Source organism: Dipodomys ordii, unplaced genomic scaffold (assembly GCF_000151885.1).
Source record: "Dipodomys ordii isolate 6190 unplaced genomic scaffold, Dord_2.0 Scaffold95, whole genome shotgun sequence".
Taxonomy (NCBI): Eukaryota; Metazoa; Chordata; class Mammalia; order Rodentia; family Heteromyidae; genus Dipodomys; species Dipodomys ordii.
The window spans coordinates 2,556,950-2,575,416 of NW_012267311.1; the positions used below are offsets into that span (position 1 = coordinate 2,556,950).

At 42.4% G+C, this 18,467-nt stretch overlaps 1 protein-coding gene across 1 annotated transcript; it reads right to left on the reverse strand.

Moving 5' to 3' along the window:
* Window positions 1-5,022: 5,022 nt before the first annotated feature.
* Window positions 5,023-16,997, reverse strand: Bag1 (BCL2-associated athanogene). The gene is made up of 6 exons (XM_013026565.1): window positions 16,736-16,997; window positions 15,487-15,569; window positions 12,551-12,664; window positions 7,001-7,108; window positions 6,117-6,179; window positions 5,023-5,372 (listed from the first exon to the last, which is right to left on the reverse strand). Exons 1-6 carry the CDS (start codon window positions 16,995-16,997, stop codon window positions 5,283-5,285), a joined length of 720 nt encoding a protein of 239 aa, XP_012882019.1. The 3' UTR covers window positions 5,023-5,282.
* Between the last annotated feature and the right edge of the window lie 1,470 nt (window positions 16,998-18,467).

Here is an 18,467-nt window from a genome sequence, read left to right on the forward strand (position 1 = left end):
AAGAAGTCATGAAAATTAAAAGACTCATGGATAAGAGATACATTTGAGGTTAGGTATGTGATTGGATATGAAGGCTTGGGAGGAGAAAGAAACATATACTTTTTTTTTTTTTTTGGAGACAGAGTCTTGCTATGTTGTAAACACTGGTCTTTTAAACTACTAGGCTCAAGTGATCCTCCCTCCTTGGATTCCTGAGTACTGGAATTATAGGCATCACACCTGGCATTTAACACACTGGTTTCTAACATGTGGGGAAACTGAGATGGGCATTATGGAGTATCGGTATAGCAATTTTAGGGGACAATGATGTCTGTGAACAGTATGTCCTCAGATCCTGGTAGAGACATGCAATGGGCAGGAAGAGACACGACAAAGGTCTGGGCTAGAGGTATTTCGGGAAGCTATCAGCATATAGTAGGTCGAAATCCCAGGTAGTCAAGAGGGGGAGGTGTGTGGGACAAAGTTATAGAAGGATGTGCTTGGACCCCTGGGATCTATCTTGCATCTGTACACTGGGGGGAAGCGGCTCAGGGCAGTGTCCGGGAGTACTGAACAGGCCTTGACAATTTCCATGGAGATGGCCTCATTCTTGTCTGTTGTAATCCTAGGGAAACCAAAAAGGACATCCAGATCTTGAAAGATGGCAAATGCTGACTCCAAAGCAGCATTTCGAGCTATTAAGTTCCAGACTGGAGAACACTAGCAGGCAAGAAGAGGATGTGACATGAAATAAAACATGCAGCCCAACTGAAGTGAGCCAGTGTCTTTGGGGACTCTTGAGGGGTGGTTACAATAAGAGGTAGACTAAATCTTGCACTGTTCTTCCTGCTCTGAATCTCATGTCCAGTTCCTCTCCATACCTTGTATACTCAACCTTGTCATATAGCCCCTTAGAAGTCCCAATTACCTTCTGTCTGCTCAAGAGACCAGCCTCTGGCTTCAGGACACTGCCCAGTGCTTCTGCTTGCCAGAGAGAGAACTGTTAGGCCAAGCATGTAGGTAAAATCATCCTCTGCTGTTACTGGATGTATGGTTCAGGTAGTATGTGAAAGGAACTATTGTTATATCAAACTAGTTGATTTTGCTTGCTTGTTTGAGACAGGGTCTCATTAGGTAGTTCAGGCTAGTCGTGAACTGTTTCAGCCTTTTAAGTGCTGAAATTACAGGTGTATACTATTGCACCCTGCTTCAAACGAGGTCTTTAATAAACATTGACAACTAATCACTTCTCCAAGCCCTCTGAATTGCCTCCTGTACCTTAGGCCACCCAGATTATCACCACCGAGATTAACTCATGGATCTCCCAGTGTCTAGGGTTAAATTCTGGCATAGCAGGATTTCTAGTCCCACTTCTGTACTTTAGGACATCTACTCTGACTGGCTGGCATTAGACACAACCCCAGGTACACACAGCATACATACATATACCCAATGACCAGAAATTCCACAAAAATCATTGATGTTATACAATTATCTCTTCTTGGGTAAAAACCATCAGAGGGAGCCTCCTGATAATGGTAGCAAGGAAAAGGAATATGCAGAGGGCCCTTGTCAAGCAGTTTCATACAGACAAGATTTTCTACTCTGTGGGGGTAAAAATAGAAAGTGAAGAGCTCACACTTGTAGTCATAGCTACTCAGGAGGCTGAGAGCTGATAATTCTGATTCAGAGCCAGCTTGGGTAGACAAATCCCAAGACTCATTTCCAAATATCTAACACAAAGCAGGAACAGATGTGTGGTTCAAGTGGTATAGCACTAAGGGTGAGCAAAAAAAGCCAAGTGAGAGTGGCATTGTCCAAAAAGAAGTGTACTCTAAACTGGATGCTGGTGGCTCACACCTGTAATCCTAGATACTCAGGAGGCTGAAATATGAGGATCACGGTTTAAAGCCAGCCCAGGAAGGAAACTGTGAGACTCTTACCTCCAATAAACTACTCAAAAAAAAAAAAAAGCCGCAAGTGGCGCTGTGGCTCAAGTGGGAGAGCACTAACCTTGAGCTAAAAGCAGCTCAGGGACAGTGCCCAGGCCCAGAGTTAAAGCTCCAGGAGTGGCAAAAAAAAAGAAAGAGAGAGAGAGAGAGAGAGAGGAGAGAGACAGAGAGAGAGAAAGAAAGAAAGAAAGAAAGGAAGGAAGGAAAGAAGGAAGGTACTCTTTACCTGACTTGTGTAACTGTTACTCCTCTGTATAATACCTTTATAACAACAAGAACTTTTTAAAGGGTATAAAAAAAAATCAGCTAGGCACTAGTTGCTCTAGCCACTCTAGCTACTGAGATCTGAGGATCACAATTCAAAACCAGCCCAGGTAGGAAAGTCATTGAGACTCTTTATCTCCAGAAAACTGGAAGTAGAGCTGTGGTTCAAAGTGGTAGAATGTAAGCATTGAGCAAAAGAGCTCAGGACAGCACCCAGGTCTTAAGTTCCACCATCAGGAAAAAAAAAAAAAAGCCAAGCAAGAGAGCATGAGGTCCTGAGTTCAAGTGCTAATACCAGGAAGCAGGGCAGGGGGAGGAGGGGAAGGGGAAAATATGTAACACCTGAGAGGAAAGCAAACTATGCAAAATGATGCTCCAATACTTTTAGGAAAGGAACACAAAGGAACAATGCCCTTGCACAACTGATCATATAAAATATTTAGCTGGGCACCATCTGTAACCCTAGCTACTCAGGAGGCTGAGATCTGAGGATCACAGTTCAAAGCCTGGGCAGGAAAGTCTGTGAGATTCTTATCTCCAATAAACCACCAGAAAACCAGAAGTGGTGCTGTGGCTCAAGTGGTAGAGCACTTGCTTTGAGCTGAAGAGCTGAGGGACAGCACCCAGGCCCAGAGTTCAGGCCGACAAAATAAATAAATAATATTTATTGAAATGAACTCCAGGAAACAAGAAAAAAAACAGGCTCTAAGTTTTAACTCTGCCATCCTCATTAGTTGGGCAGTGGCTCCAACACCAGCCCTCATGCCTGAGGCCAGGGAAGGGTACACCACCTGACTCTAAAGAGTCCCATACTCTGTTAACATCACTAGGGCTGGGAAGGTGGCTCAGTGGTAGAGTGATTACCTTCATGCATGGAGCCCTGGGTTCCATTCCTCAGCACCACATAAGCAGAAAAAGCCGGAAGTAGGGCTGAGGCTCAAGAGGTAGAGTGCTAGTCTACAGCTGAAGAGCCCAGAGTTCAGGCCCCACAACTGACCAAAAAAAACCCAAAAAATTCATAGTAACTAAAGTATCATTTCTTAGCCATGTGAGAGCAAGAAGACCAAGAAATAAAATCTTTTGAGTTAGACTAAGTTCCCTTATTGTATGAAGGGAAAAATAAATATTAGCATCTAAAAGCCTCCCAAGCGGAAAGCCCTTCTTCCACCCAAGTGGTACAGATCAGCCAAGCATCTCCTCAATAGCTGCTCCTTTACAGACTTCCATTCAGCCTTTAAGAAATCACAGATTAAGCCAGGCACTGGGAGCTCACACCTGTAATCCTAGCTCCCCAGAGGGTTGAGATCCCAGGATAGCAGTTGAATAGTGATAGGGATTGACTATGAAAACCCAGCTGCCCATGACCTTTCCAAAGTTACATGGCAGAAACTTGACATCCTGCTGTCTCTCCCTCCTCTCTCTCTCTCTTCTCTTTCTTTGGTCAGTTGTGGGGCTTGAACTCTGGGCTTGAGCACTATCCCTGCACTCTTCAGCTCAAGGGGAGTGCTCTACCACTTGAGCCACAGAGCCACTTCCGGTTTTCTAGGGGTTTATTAGAGATAAGAGTCTCACAAGACTTTCCTGCCCAGGCTGGCTTTGAACCATGATCCTCAGATCTCAGCCTCCTGAGTAGCTGGGATTACAGGCATAAGCCACTCAGCTCTCTCTCCCTCTCTTACACACACACACAATGGATATTGCTGTTAGAGGGGAAGAGCAATGTCTTCCCATAGTCCCAGTACTCAGGAAATTGAGGCAAGTTCTCAAGGCTTGCTATGCAGCCTGTCTGGGCTACATAGCAAGATCCTGACCACCACCACCAGCCCCCCCCCAAAAAAAAAAAAGAAAAAAGAAAGACAGGAGAGAGGATGACTCAAGTGGTAGAGTATTTGCAAGGGCCTGGGTTGAATTTTCAGTACTGAAAACAAAAAAAATTGTTGTTAACAAGAGGGGAGAAACCGAAACACTCTTCTGACCAATGATGGACACACAAACTGATTTTATTGCAGTGGGAGTAAGTACACATATGGACAGGAACAGCCACAAAGGAAGCATTGATCACAAAAGAATTAAACACCCTTGAAGGATGATGGCACTCTTGAGAAGTTTCTGGTTGACTTAATCTCTATCTACTTTACTCATTCTGGCTTCTCCTCTTTGCCCTTCCTACTCATTGTTCTGAACTGGTATCAAGCAGAGACTCAGTAGGCACTACTCTCTTGACATTCTGAAGATTTTTTACATGGACAAGGCTTTCCCTCAGGAATAGCCTGAGAGGAAGATATCTCAAAGACTTGTGGCTAAGCAAGGGACACTGGGATGTGAGGACAGGGTGTTTCAGTCATCAGTCCAGTCAGATGTTCTGTAAAACCTCACAACAAAGGACTGTGGATTGCCTATGTGACAAACCCAACTTTCCAAATTGGATGCAACCTACTAACAGTCCTGGGACTCTGGGATTACCAGGTCAAGAAAGCCCCTCTTACATGCTGAGACTAGGATGCCTTGAAAGCCTGGTAACTATTTCAAGACAAGAACTCTCATCAAGCTGGATGCTGGTGGCTCACACTTGTAACCCTAGCTACTCAGGAGGCTGAGAGCTGAGGATCACAGTTTGAAGATATCCCTGGCAGCAAAGTCTGTGAGACTCTTATTTCCACTAAACTATTAAAAAAAAGTTGAGCTATGGCTCAAGTGGTAAAGTGCTAGCCTTGTGCAAAAGAAGCTCAGGGACAGTGCACAAGCCCTGAGTTCAAGCCTCAGGACTGGCAACAAAAGAAACCCCAAAACTTCTCATCAACCCAAACAAAGCACCTATCAAAAAAACTGATAAAACATGGGCGAGGAGGCCAAGTCTAGAAAAGGCAGCTGCTGGATTGTACAGCCACCCGGACACAAAATGAGAAAACACACAAGCAACTCTACTTTAGATTGCAAAGACAGTACATTTTCATTGAGAACCCGTGTAGGAGTAGGAAAATTGGCAATTGACTAGATGACTCTGGCAACCCTGGAGAAAATAGGCAACTTCTGTTCCAGAGCGGTGGTGCTGCAATTCAGAACAGTACAGCCTTTCTCCACTGTACCTCACTCAGCAAGGGCCAAGTTTGTAGACTGTAGCCGTTCGGTCTCCTGGCAGATGTTCTGCTCCACCGTGTCACACTCAGCTAGGAATGCCTAAAAGATACACACAAGGCAGTGAGAGCTATCCAAGGGCTAGTAAATCACTGCCCACATAAGCTTTGCTGATTGTGGTAAACTGTACATAGATGGAAATGGGCACCCAGCCTGGGCTCCAACATAAGGGGACAAGTAAAAAGGAAGCATGAGGCTGGAGTTTCTTTTTTCTTTTTATTATTGGTTGTGGAGCCTGAATTCTGGGCCTAGGCACTATCCCTCAGCTCTTCAGCTCAAGGTTAGTGCTCTGCCACTTGAACCATAGTGCCACTTCCGGCTTTTTCTACTTATGTAGTGCTGAGGAATTGAACCCAGGACTTCATGCATGCAAGGCAAGCACTCTACCACTGAGCCACCTTCCCAGCCCCTTGAGTTTCTGACCAGTCCCTAGGCTTACAACTCCCTAAAAGGTAGTACAGATAGTGGCACCTTGCCTCATAGCTAGGACTGTGCTACTACTCAAATGAAGGTGGCACTACACATACGAACTAAGCCTTCTAGAACTGTGTAATGTTCTAACCCTAGCTGCTCTCCAATAAATGTCTTTCCTAGATAGATTAAATTCTAATAGAGAGAAATGAAATGGGCTCTTCTCTGATACTCTGGGTTAATTCAGATAAGGAGTAACAAAAAAGCTAGGCTATGCTAATGATCATATTTCTACACTACTCTACTTTGAACAGATAAACACACACCAGTACATTAATAATATTATAGTTTGTGGTATGCTACTACACAACTCACCTGAACCTTTTTCACCAAGCCTTTCCTTTTTAACCTACTGTCTTTAAAATTTTCTGGTAGGATCTATGGAAGAAAAAGTTGACACATAATCTTTAGTGATAAACAGAAGATGCACTTTGAAAACATATTCCATACACCAAGCAAATCATAGGTCACCAATATGAATATGACAGTCATTTTCAGGAATCATTTCTCCAGGTCTGGGTCCAACATGGACATTTTCATAGCTTTCATCCCTATAAAAGCATCTGTTCTCCATATCTGAACCATAAAACTACTCCAGAACACAGACTTTGTTTTTTGGTGGTTTTTTTTCCTGCTGTTTCCTAGGTATGGATATTATGTCCTGGCCAGATCATGAGCTTACCATGCCAGGAAAAGTACTTCCCCATTTTTTTTTTTAACCACCATGCCCCATTCCATAGAAGCCCAAACCCAAAGCACTTCACCCTCAAGAATGAAGCATCAGGCATCAGGTTAGAGATATCATTACTGCCATTTGCAAAAGAGAATCCAGGGTCTATGATTCAATAGTCACACAAGAATTCTGGTTGAATTCTACAAAGAAAATGAGTGTAGAGGAATAACCAATTATCTAAGTAAAATGATCTTGTGTTTCTTTGAACATGAAATTATGGTCTACTTCCTACCTTCATGACTACAAATGTTGAAAGCATCCATTAGTATGTGACAAAAACCCTAGGTTGGTGGACTATGAATGCCTAGAGATCAGGAACCATCTTAGTGTCTGTGTATTCAGCTAGGACCCAGCATGACATACTCAAGTGATGGGTTTGCTCAGGCAACAGGCATATGTTACTGAGTGAAACTGACTGAAATACTGTCATAAGGAACTAGATCTTCTGAGCTGAAAATTTACTTACCATTGTGTCAATCTCCTCCAAGATCCTCATAAACTGCTCAATTGTGCCCTTTACTCTCCTATCAAGTTTACAGAGAGCTTCGGCTTGTAAATCCTTAGCCAGAAAACCCTGTGGGGGAAATAATGCATTATTACAAGCATTTCTTGAGGCTGAAGGAAAATTCCACACCCTAGTACTGAGAAAGTAACCAAAAAACTTAGTTCACTTCAGCCCTAAGAAGCCAAGCTACTACTCAGACCTATAACTTTATCTCTTAAGATAAAGGGAAAGGGTGGCCTTAGACCCATCAAAGAATTCTACCAGGCTACAGGCTATTCTCTCACATGATCTCCTGGCCATTCAAATGTTTCCTCAGGCCTGGCTCCAGTGAAGCCCCTAGTCCCAAGTATATACCTGCACACAAGAAATAAGTATTAAGAGCAGAAGCTAGGGAAATGTAGCACAGTGGCAGAGTGTTTGACCTAGCAAGTGTGAGATCCTGGTTCGATCTTCTGGTTTTCTAGTGGTTAACTGGAGATAAGAGTCTCATGGCAGGGGCTGGGAAGGTGGCTCAGTGGTAAAGCACTTGCCTTGCATGCCCGAGGCCCTGGGTTCAATTCCTCAGCACCACATAAGCAAAAAGAAAAAAGCTGGAAGTGGCGCTGTGGCTCAAGTGGTGGAGTGCTAGCCTTGAGCTGAAGAGCTGAGGGACAGCGCCCAGGCCCAGAGTTCAGGCCCCACGACCAGACCCCCCAAAAAAAGAGTCTCATGGCCGGACGAGGGTGGCTCATGCCTATAATCCTAGCTACTCAGAGGAGGCTGACATCTGAGGATCAAGGTTCAAAGCCAGCCAGGGCAGGAAAGTCCGTGACACTCTTATCTCCAATAAACCACCAGAAAACCGGAAGTGGTGCTATAGCTCAAGTGGTAGAGTGCCAGCCTTGAGCTGAAGAGCTGAGGGACAGCGCTCACGCCCAGAGTTCAAGCCCTATGACCAACAACAACAACAGAAAAGTCTCACGGACTTTCCTGCCCAGGCTGGCTTTAAACTGAGATCTTCAGATCTCAGCCTCCTGAGTAGCTAAGATTACAGGCATGTGCATCAGTGCCCAACTCCTGGGTTTGATCTTTAACACCATTTAAAAAGAAAAAAGGAGCACTGGCCTTGAGCTAAAGAGCCAAGGGACAGTGCCCAGACCCAGAGTTCAAGACCTACAACAGACAAAAAAAGAAAAAGAAAAAAAGGCTTTAGTTCTGACAGATCTGGGCTTGATCTTCACTTACTACTTTTGCTCTTGAACAAGTTACTTATGTTATCCAGCCTCAGCAACCTCGTCTTTATAGAAGAGACTATGATACCTACACCCAGAGGGGTTACTGTGAAGAAAAAAGGTATGTAGATACTTAACATAACTCATAGCATAGACATATGCTAATAAATGAGCAGCAGCGCTCACTTACTATTAAATTTTCTTGTTGTTCATTTACATTGCCTTCATTAATGACCAGCCAACTGATGGCATGTGTTAGAAAGCAGCTGCATACCAGCTGCTCAAGCCTGCAATCCTAGTTACTCTGGAGTCTAAGATTAAGAGGATCTAAGTTCAAGGCCAGCCCATGCACAAAGTCCATATGACTTTATCTCCCAGCAAAAAGCTGGCTGAGGTTTGGAAGCATGGCCATCTCTGAACAAGAAAGCTGAGCATAAGAGTGAGAAGCCCTAGGGGCCAGGAAGGTAGCTCAGTGGTAGAGCGCTTGCCTTGCATGCCTGAGGCCCTGGGTTCGATTCCTCAGCACCACATAAGCAAAAAGAAAAAAAGCAGGAAGTGGCGCTGTGGCTCAAGTGGTAGAGCGCTAGCCTTGAGCTGAAAAGCTGAGGGACAGCGCCCAGGCCCAGAGTTCAGGCCCCACGACCGGACCCCCCAAAAAAAAAAATGAGTGAGAAACCTTGAGTTCAAGAGCTGGACTGAAACACACACACACACACACACACACACAAAGCTGGCTCAAGTGGTAGAGTGCCAGTACACACACACACACACACACACACACACAAAGCTGGCTCAAGTGGTAGAGTGCCAGTACACACACACACACACACACACACACACACACACACAAAGCTGGCTCAAGTGGTAGAGTGCCAGTTCACACACACACACACACACACACACAAAGCTGGCTCAAGTGGTAGAGTGCCAGTTCACACACACACACACAAAGCTGGCTCAAGTGGTAGAGTGCCAGTTGTGAGTGAAAAAGCCAAGGAGGCAAGAGACTCTGGGTTCAAATCTCAGTAGAAAAAAAAAGTTTAGAAAGCCAAAATATCTGTAAAGCCTTGAGCTCATTTGATCCCTAGCACCAAGACAAACAAACAAACAAACAAAGAGGAACTCTGAAGATGTTTCACAGCTGAGTGTTATATACGCATATTTGACTACATGTAGCAAAAACATCTAACAGTATCTAGTTATTCTAAGTCAATTCTACCAAAAAAGTTTTTTAAAGGATCTATTTTCAAGAACATTCAAAGAAGCATTACATATAATCATAAAACATTTTTATTAGGCTAACAAGGCACAATAGCAGACATGTATATCCCTAGCATTTGGGAAGTAAATGTAGGAGGACCTTGAGTTTCAGGCCAGCTTGGGCAATATTGGAAGACCCTGTCTCCAAAGAGGGGCTTCCAACTGAGTGCCAGTGGCTCACATCTATAGTCCTAGCTACTCAGGAGGCTGAGATCTAAGGATTGAGGTTTGGAGCCAGGCAGGCAGAAGTCCATAAGACTCTTATCTCCAACTAAGTGCCAGCCCTAAGCAAAAAAGCTCAGAGATAGCATCCAGGCCCTGAGTTCAAGCTCCAGGATCAGTACCAAAACAAAAGGCTCCAAGACAGTAGACATCCACGTGGTGCCAATTCAAAGTGAAAAGGAGCTCATCTAAGTGTAGCGTTGCCACCTGCAATCTCAGTACTGGAGAGGCTAAGAGGATCAGGAGTTTAAGGTCAGTCTGGGTACTACACAGTGAGACAATTATCTCAAAACAACAACAAAAGTACAAGGACTAGGAATGTAGATCAGTGGCAGAGCTCTTGCCTAGCATGCTCATGACCCAGCACTTTTGAAAAAAGACTGGGTGACAAAGACTAGAGAGAGTAAGTTCAACCATTTTATATTTATACATGATGAAATATGTAACCTTTGAAAAATATATTTTCAGACAGGCACCAATGACTCACACCTATAATCATAGTCACTAAAGGAGGCTGAGATCTAAGGAACATTGTGGATGATGATCAAGTTATGTAAGTTACCCATGCTTCAGCAACCTCGTATTTATATAAGAGATTATGATACCTACACCTAGAGAGGTTACTATGAGAAAAAGGGGAATATATGTAGCTATTTGGCTGGGAATGTGGCTTAGTGGTAGTGTTTGCCTAGCATACATGAAGCCCTGGGTTTGATTCCTTAGTACCACATTAACAGAAAAAGTCAGAAGTGGCACTATGACTCTATGACTCAACTGGCAGAGGTGTTAGCCTTGAGGAAAAAGAAGCTCAGGGGCAGTGCTCAGGCCCTGACTTCAAGCCTCGGGACTGGCAAAAAAAAAAATGTGCGTGCATGTGTGTGTGCACGCGCGCACACACATGCACACACAGATACTTATCATAACTCATAGCACAGGCATATACTACTGAATGGGAAGCAGTGCTTGCTTTTACTATTAAACTTTCTGGTTGTTCATTCACATTGCCTTAACTAATGACCAGCTAACTGACAGCAGTAAAAAAATCTGCAAACCTCTTATTGCCAATTAACCCCAAAAGGCTGAAAGTGGAGCTGCTAGCCTTGAGCAAAAAAAAGCTCAGGGACAGCCCTCAGGCTGAGTTTAAGCCCCAGGTCTGGCACAAACACACACACACACACACACACACACACACACCATATACATACACACATTCTCAATGACATAGAAATTGTTCAATTTGCTGGCTAATAAAAGAACAACTTACAAAGTACACATAACAGCATTTTAGTTAAAAATGAAAATATATTTCAGACTTTCATAATGGTCATCTCTGAGTCAAAGTGTCTATACTATACATTAAGAGACATATTAAAAGCACAGACATTAAGGTCTCAAGGTCTGGGCTTGAATCCTAACAGCCAGATACTGGATAGTGCTTTTTATAAGTCAATTTTATTTTCCGTATTAGTACCTATACATGTTTTAAAAACTTTCATACTACATTACATATTATTACTATTTATTATTTTTCTGGTATTGAAGGATTAGCTCAGGGCCTTCCATTTGCTGGGCAGGTAGGTGAGTGCTCTATCACTTCAACCATAACTCCTAGCCCTTGTTAGAATAGTCCTTTTTTTGGAGGGAAGAGGAGTACTGGGACTTGAACTCACAGCCTCATACTCTTGCTTGGCTTTTTTGCTTAAGGCTAGTGCTCTACTACTTGAGCCACACAACTTCCAATTTAGTTAACTGGAGATAATAGTCTCTCAGATTTATTGCCTGGTCTAGCTTCAAGCCTCAGTTCTCAGCTCTCAGCCTCCTGAGTAGCTAGGCATGAGCCACTGGCACCCAGAAGAATAGGGTCTTTACCTATCCCAAATAGTAAAGAGCATTTTTGCCCAAGATGGGCTAAACACCGTCTTCCTATTTACACTTCCTGTGTAGCTGGAATGATAAATGCACACTACCATACACAGCTGAAATGGGAGTCTTGCTAACTCCATCTTTTTTCCCTACGCGATTCTCCAATCATAATCTTGATCTCCACCTTTGAAGTAGCTAGGATTATAGGTGTGAGCCACATGCCCAGCCTATACATTCATTACTCTTATAATTAAAGCACAAAGGTATACTCAATAGTGTTATAAAATGAAAGGGGAAATAGTTGGTCTTGGGCTATTCCTAATCTTTACTGGTTTTCATCTCTAATAAGAATTAAATAGAATAATTCCCATGTTACCAAGATCAAACTAAACCTGGACTCTTCTATGAATCAACAAAATGTTCTTCACTGGGCTAGGGTTGTAGATCTATGTGAAACACTTGCCTACCATACTCTAGGTCCAAGGTTCAACTCCAAGAACTGAAAAACAATTTTATTTATTTATTTTTTTGCTTTGCTAAAAATCATACTTGGACTGTGAGAAGTCCACCTGTTCACACATGATCCTAACATGTAGGTACTCCACTATGAACATAAATGGATGCTGACTGACAAAGTCCTTAGAAAACACTCTCATAGCAGTCCTTACAGGGAGACACTATTATTCTTTTTGGTTGATGAGGAACTTGAGACAAAGATAAACTTGACCATAATAAGAGAAAGGTAACGGGCTGAGGATGTTGCTTGCAGTGGTAAAAAGTAGAGCATTCATGAGGTCCTGGATGATATATCCAGCACAGCATTAAAAAGAAAAAGGTGGAGTCAGAATCCTAACTGAGGGAGTCTGACTGCAGAGCCTGCCAACATAACCAAACATCATATCCACAAAATTCTTACAGGCAGTGGAAAGTCAAAGTTCATGAAGGAAGAAGTTACCTGCTGGATTCCAGTAAATTCTTTATTCAACTCTTCCAGGTGATCAGCTATCTTCTCCACAGACTTCTCCAAATGTTTCAACTTCTTTAGTTCAGCCTGTTCTTCTGGGTTATTCTAAGAAGAAAAATAAAATGAAGCCAATAGTCACCAAGAACTGTAACTATTTGGCCTCTATTGAGACTATGACCAGAATTGTGTTAAACCATTCACCTAGGAAGAATGGATTTAACTCTCCTGCTTCTTAGAAAGCAAGTCAAAGGATTATACAAAGAGGTTTTGTAGCTACAAAGATTCTAGTCTACAGAGAAGAAAGATGTTAGGGAAATAGTCTACTAAGTACTAACAACTTGGGTTGAGAAAATGAAGCAAATCTAACCTCAGCTGTGTGCTGATCAACAGCCAGACTGAAGGCCACAGACTGAATTTAACTATTCCTTGGTTTTGATTTGGTTTAATTTTTCTAAGACAGGATCTCACTATGTAATCCAGGTTGGCCTTGTTCAAATTTTCATTCCTTTCACACTTCAGCCTCAGCTGGAATTATAGATATGCCCAATACAACTATTCCTTTAAATGGAATTCCTAAATGTTGTCCTATTTAATATGACAATAACAATGACATATAACCATAAATGTGATGATGATTAGTGTTTATTAGCCTTACATGTCAGGCACTATCTTAAGCATGTTACCTGTATTGCTTACAGATAATGAAACTGAGACTTAATATAGTAAAGTGACCTAAGGTCATACAACCCAAATGAGATAGAACAGACTTGAATTCAGAGACAGTTCCAACTGGAGGTCCACACATTTTTTTTAAAGACTCAACCCATGGGTTTTTTTTTTTTTTTGGTCGGTCGTGGGACTTGAACTCTGGGCCTGGGCGCTGTCCCTCAGTTCAAGGCGAGCACTCTACCACTTGAGCTACAGCGCCACTTCTTGTTTTATGGTGGTTTATTGGAGATAGGAGTCTCACGGTCTCTCCTGCCCGGGCTGGCTTTGAACTGCGATCCTCAGATCTCAGCCTCCTGAGTAGCTAGGATTACAGGTGTGAGCCACCAGCACCCGGCAACCCATGGGTTTTTGATGGGAAGAAAAAGAGAACAGTACTGAAGTTTGAATTCAGGGCCTCATACTTAATAGGGAGAAACTCTAATCACTTGAGTCACACCCCATCCCATGAGATTTAGAATATTTACCTTTCTTTCATCTGAACAACTGGTAGCCAAGGCCAGCAGCTTCCTGGTTTGTATACTATTCCCTATTATTCATGCCTCTTTGTGGCCAAATCAAGCTAAGCTCCAATCTCTGGTAGTTCCAAGTCTAGATTGGATTTGTTTGGTTCCATTTTGCTAATCTCTGTCATATCTCTACTTAGTCACCTCAAGGCAACTTCATATGCTCAAAAATTCCACTGTGTCATGTTCTGGGAAGGTGGCTCAGTGGTAAAGTGCTTGCCTTGCATGTGTGAAGCCCTGGGTTCGATTCCTCAGCAATACATAAGCAGAAGAAGCCCAAAGTGGTGCTGTGGCTCAAGTGGCAGAGCACTAGCCTGGGACAGCGTCCAGGCCCAGAGTTCAGGTCCCATGGCCCACCAAAAAAAAAAAAATTCCACTGTATCACAGTGAAGAGCTGGCCATAGCCCTCTCTCATCACCTCAGGGGGCCACTGCCTCAACTGCCACCAGATGACTTTCCCCAACTCAGTTTGGTTGTTTTTTTTTTGTTGTTGTTGTTGTTATTGTTGCTTTCTGGTACCAGGTTTATAGCTCAAGGCCTTGAATTTTCTTTGCTTGTTTGCTTGGCTAGCACTTTACCACTTCAACCATGCCTCCAGATTTGCTTGTTGTTGCTTGTTCTGAAGGTAAAATAACAGACTGTTCTTACTGAGATGGCTTCAAATTGCAATCCCCTTGCATTGGAGCCACATCTCTACTGCTGGATTTTTTTTTTTTTTTGGGTCCGGTTGTGGGGCCTGAACTCTGGGCCTGGGCGCTGTCCCTCACCTCTTCAGCTCAAGGCTAGCGCTCTACCACTTTTTTTTCTTTTTGCTTATGTGGTGCTGAGGAATCGAACCCAGGGCCTTGAGCATGCAAGGCAAGCGCTCTACCACTGAGACACCTTCCCAGCCCCTACTGCTGGATTTTTTTTGTAGTTACTGGAGATCAAAGTCTCACAGGCTTTCCTACCCATGCTGGCTTTGAAATGTGATCCTCAGAGTTCAGCCTCCTGAGTAGCTAGGATTACAGGCATGAGCCACTGGCACCCAGCGTGAGTCTTATTTTTAATATCTACATGTTCATTTTAACCAAAAGACTCTTGCAAATTCCACTCCAAATAAGGAGTGCCTGTTCCAGGCACCATTTTAATCAGCCTGACAATCAAAAGCCATGTTAAGATAGTGATACTGCCCCTAATTCCTACAGCAAAAGTCCAAATACTAAATCAATAGGTTCAAGAAGGTATAAAAATCAGGACAAAAAACCTGATAATTCAATCAAATTGTATAAAAAAGGCCTGTTGTTGGATACCATGTAATCCTAGCTACTCAAAAGGCTGAGATTCAGGAACAGCACCTAGGTCCAGAGTTCAAGCCCCACAATTGGCAAAAAAAAAGTACTCAAAAGGCTGAGATTTCAGGATCACTGTTCAAAGACAGCCCACACTTGCTATGAAACTCGTCAATTAACCAGCAAAAAGCCAGAAGTGGAGTTGTGGCTCAAGGGTATAGCCTTAGCCTTCAACAAAAAAGCTCAGTGAGAGTACCTAAGCAGAGTTAAAGATTCTCTCTCTCTCTTTCTCTCTCTCTCTCTCTTTCACACACACACACACACACACACACAGGCAAGTCAAACTTGGTCCTCTAAATGGAAATGAATGTAAAAGACTTTAGTCACTTGATTCTGACCAATACTGGTAGAAAACGTGATTTACCTTTTCCCCAATTAACATAACCCGGCAACCATTTTGTATTCCAAGTGCTGACAAAGGTGAGCCCATTTCCTTCAAAGATTTCCCTGCAAAGAGGAGAAAACTATGTCAAGTTATAGCAACTGCATAACACTGAAATTGACTTGAGAGAGAGCGAGAGGAAGGGAGGAAGGAGGAAGAGGAGGAGAAAGAAGAGGTAAGGAAGATGGGAGGGAGGGAAGAGAAAGAGAAAAGGGAGGGAGAGAGGGAGGGAAGGTGAGAGCAGACCTCAGCAAATGTATAATTGTAATCATTAATGAAAAGAGCATAAATTTGTATAGCCATTTTAGGAAATATTTGTTTTCTTTTGGTAGTACTGGAGTTTAAACTCAGGACTTCATGCTTGAAAGGCAGATGATCTACTATTTTAATCATGTCCCCAACCCTTTTAGCTTTATTCTTCAGATATCTCTCAAGTTTTTCTGCTAGATTGGCCATGTACAAAGATCCTCAAGCCTGCGGCTGAGATGACAGGCTTGTACCACCACTACTAGCTTATTGATTGAGATGTGAAAACTCACTAATGTTTTTCCCAGGCTGGCCTCAAACTGCAATCCTTACAATCTCGGCCTCCAAAGTAGTTGAGATTATAAACCTAAACCTGCCACACCTTGATTGTTTTTTGTTTTTTGCTTTTGATACAGGGACTCACTACATTGCCTAGTTTTGCATGAAACTTGAGTTTGTCTCTAGAGTACCTGGGATACAGGGGTACACAATCATGTCCAGACTTGAAATATCAAATTCCATTACTTGTGTAATTTAGAAATGTTTCAAGAAGAAAAAAGGAGTTGTATTGTGAAATATAAACAAAAATGCTTCCTATTACTAAGTTCCTGATAATGACTGTCACCCAATGAGATAAATCTAGCAGGTAAGAATAATGGGTGCGTATGAGGGAGGGCAGAGAACAGGGGTGGAGAGGAGGTAGGTTCTAGCGCTAATAAGCATTGCCTAGTGGACCCTTAGAACCAGGCCCCTATAAATTTGGTTTAATGAAGCAAATGGTCAGATTTCTGCCATCTTTATGTCACTTCAAATCTGGCACTTGTTCAGATGTCTGAGTCTAGTACATAGTAAATCCTTAATAAAACTTTTGCTAAAAGAATAAATGAACAAAACTAAAATGGTTCCAATTTGAAATCTGAGAGTTACGATTAGGTATGGGTAAGCACTAACCACAGGGTCCAAGCTGAGAGAGAGAAATACCTACCCTTAAATATAAGCTTCTGAAAAGGCTGTGGAACACCTGTGGCCTCTTCAACAACCTGGGCCAGGTCTTGGACAACTGGTTCAAGGCTTCCCTGCTGCGGGATAACATAAAGATCGTGCTTCTCATTGCCTAGGGAGAAAGAAAATGATTTAATGAAGATAACTCTTTCACAGAAACCAATACAGGTTGATGCTTTATTATATTTTAACCAGGCTTCAAGGCCCAGCTCATCTGATACCAACTCCAAAGTGCTTGCCCCCATCTGCCTAGGTCTACTTTTCCTTTGGTAACTTGCTCAAGGATTTTGTTTCCATTATTATAAGAACTATTCTAATGGTTGCTAACATTTTAAACACTTCAGCAGGAGAGGTTACAATAGTCTAATTTCATGAACTATCCCAGAACTCTCATAAAGCAGATACTATTGTTCCCCATTTCATTAATAATCAGTGAGTTCAGTATTCAATAAATAAAATATTAATATCCAGAATACACAAAGAACTCAAAAATGTGAACATTAGAGAATAATCCAATTAATAAATAGGCAAGCAAACTGAACAAGTAGTTCTCAGAAAAAATACAAATGGCCAACAGACACTTGAATGCAAAGAAAAACCACACTAAGACTCCACTGCACCCCAATGAGAAGGACATCCATCAAGAAAATAACAACAAATGCTGGTGAGATGCAGAGGAAAAAGGAACCCTCATATACTGCTGGTGGGAATGTAAACTAATACAACCACATGGAAATCAGTAAGAAGGTTGTCCAAAGAAAAAGTAAAAAAAAAAAAAAAAAAAACCTTCCAGCAGTGCTGATGGCTCATGCCTGTAATCCTAGCTACCAGGGATCACAGTTTGAAGCCAGCCCAAGCAGAACAGTCTCCGTGAGACTCTTATCTCCTATTAGCCATTCATAAACCAGAAGTGGCACTGTGGCTCAAAGGGTAGAGCACTAGCCTTGAGCACAAGAGGCTCAGGGTCAGCACCCAGGCCCTGAGTGCAAGCCCCACAACCAACCAACCAAAAAAAAAAAAAAAGACCTTCCTTATGATTACACCTTACCTCTATCAGACATGTATCTGAAGGATACATTAATATACCAGGATAAATTAATATACCAGGAAGAACCTGCATATCTATGTTTATTGCAGCATTGCTCACAATAGATAGTAAAATGCAAAAATAGAATTATCTGAGATAACCAACAATGCATGAATGGCTAAAGAAGATGTGCTGTGGAATATTACACAGACAAAGAAAAATGAGGGTGGCAGGGCTTCAGGGAAATCTACATTTTAATTTAATACAAATTCATAACTTCCTCCAAAAGAAGAAAAAGAAAAAAGAAATCATGTATTTGCAAGAAAATACATGCAATTGGAAGAAACATACTGAGTAAGGCAAATCAAGCTCAAACAATCAAAATGCTGTTGTTTTTACTTATATTTAAACTCTAGACCTTGGATTTCATGAGCATATATATTTGCATATATATATGTATATACACACATACATACATATACACAATGATATACATGGAGAAGCAAAGAAGAAAAATAAGTGTGGATAATTTGTAAATACATGGTAAAGCCAGGCACCAGTGGCCCATGCCTGTAATCCTAGGTATTCAGTAGCTGAGATCTGAGGATTGAGGTTCAAAGCCAGCCCCAGCAGGAAAGTCCTTAAGATCCAGGCCCAGAGTTAAAGCCCCACAACTGACCAAAAAAAA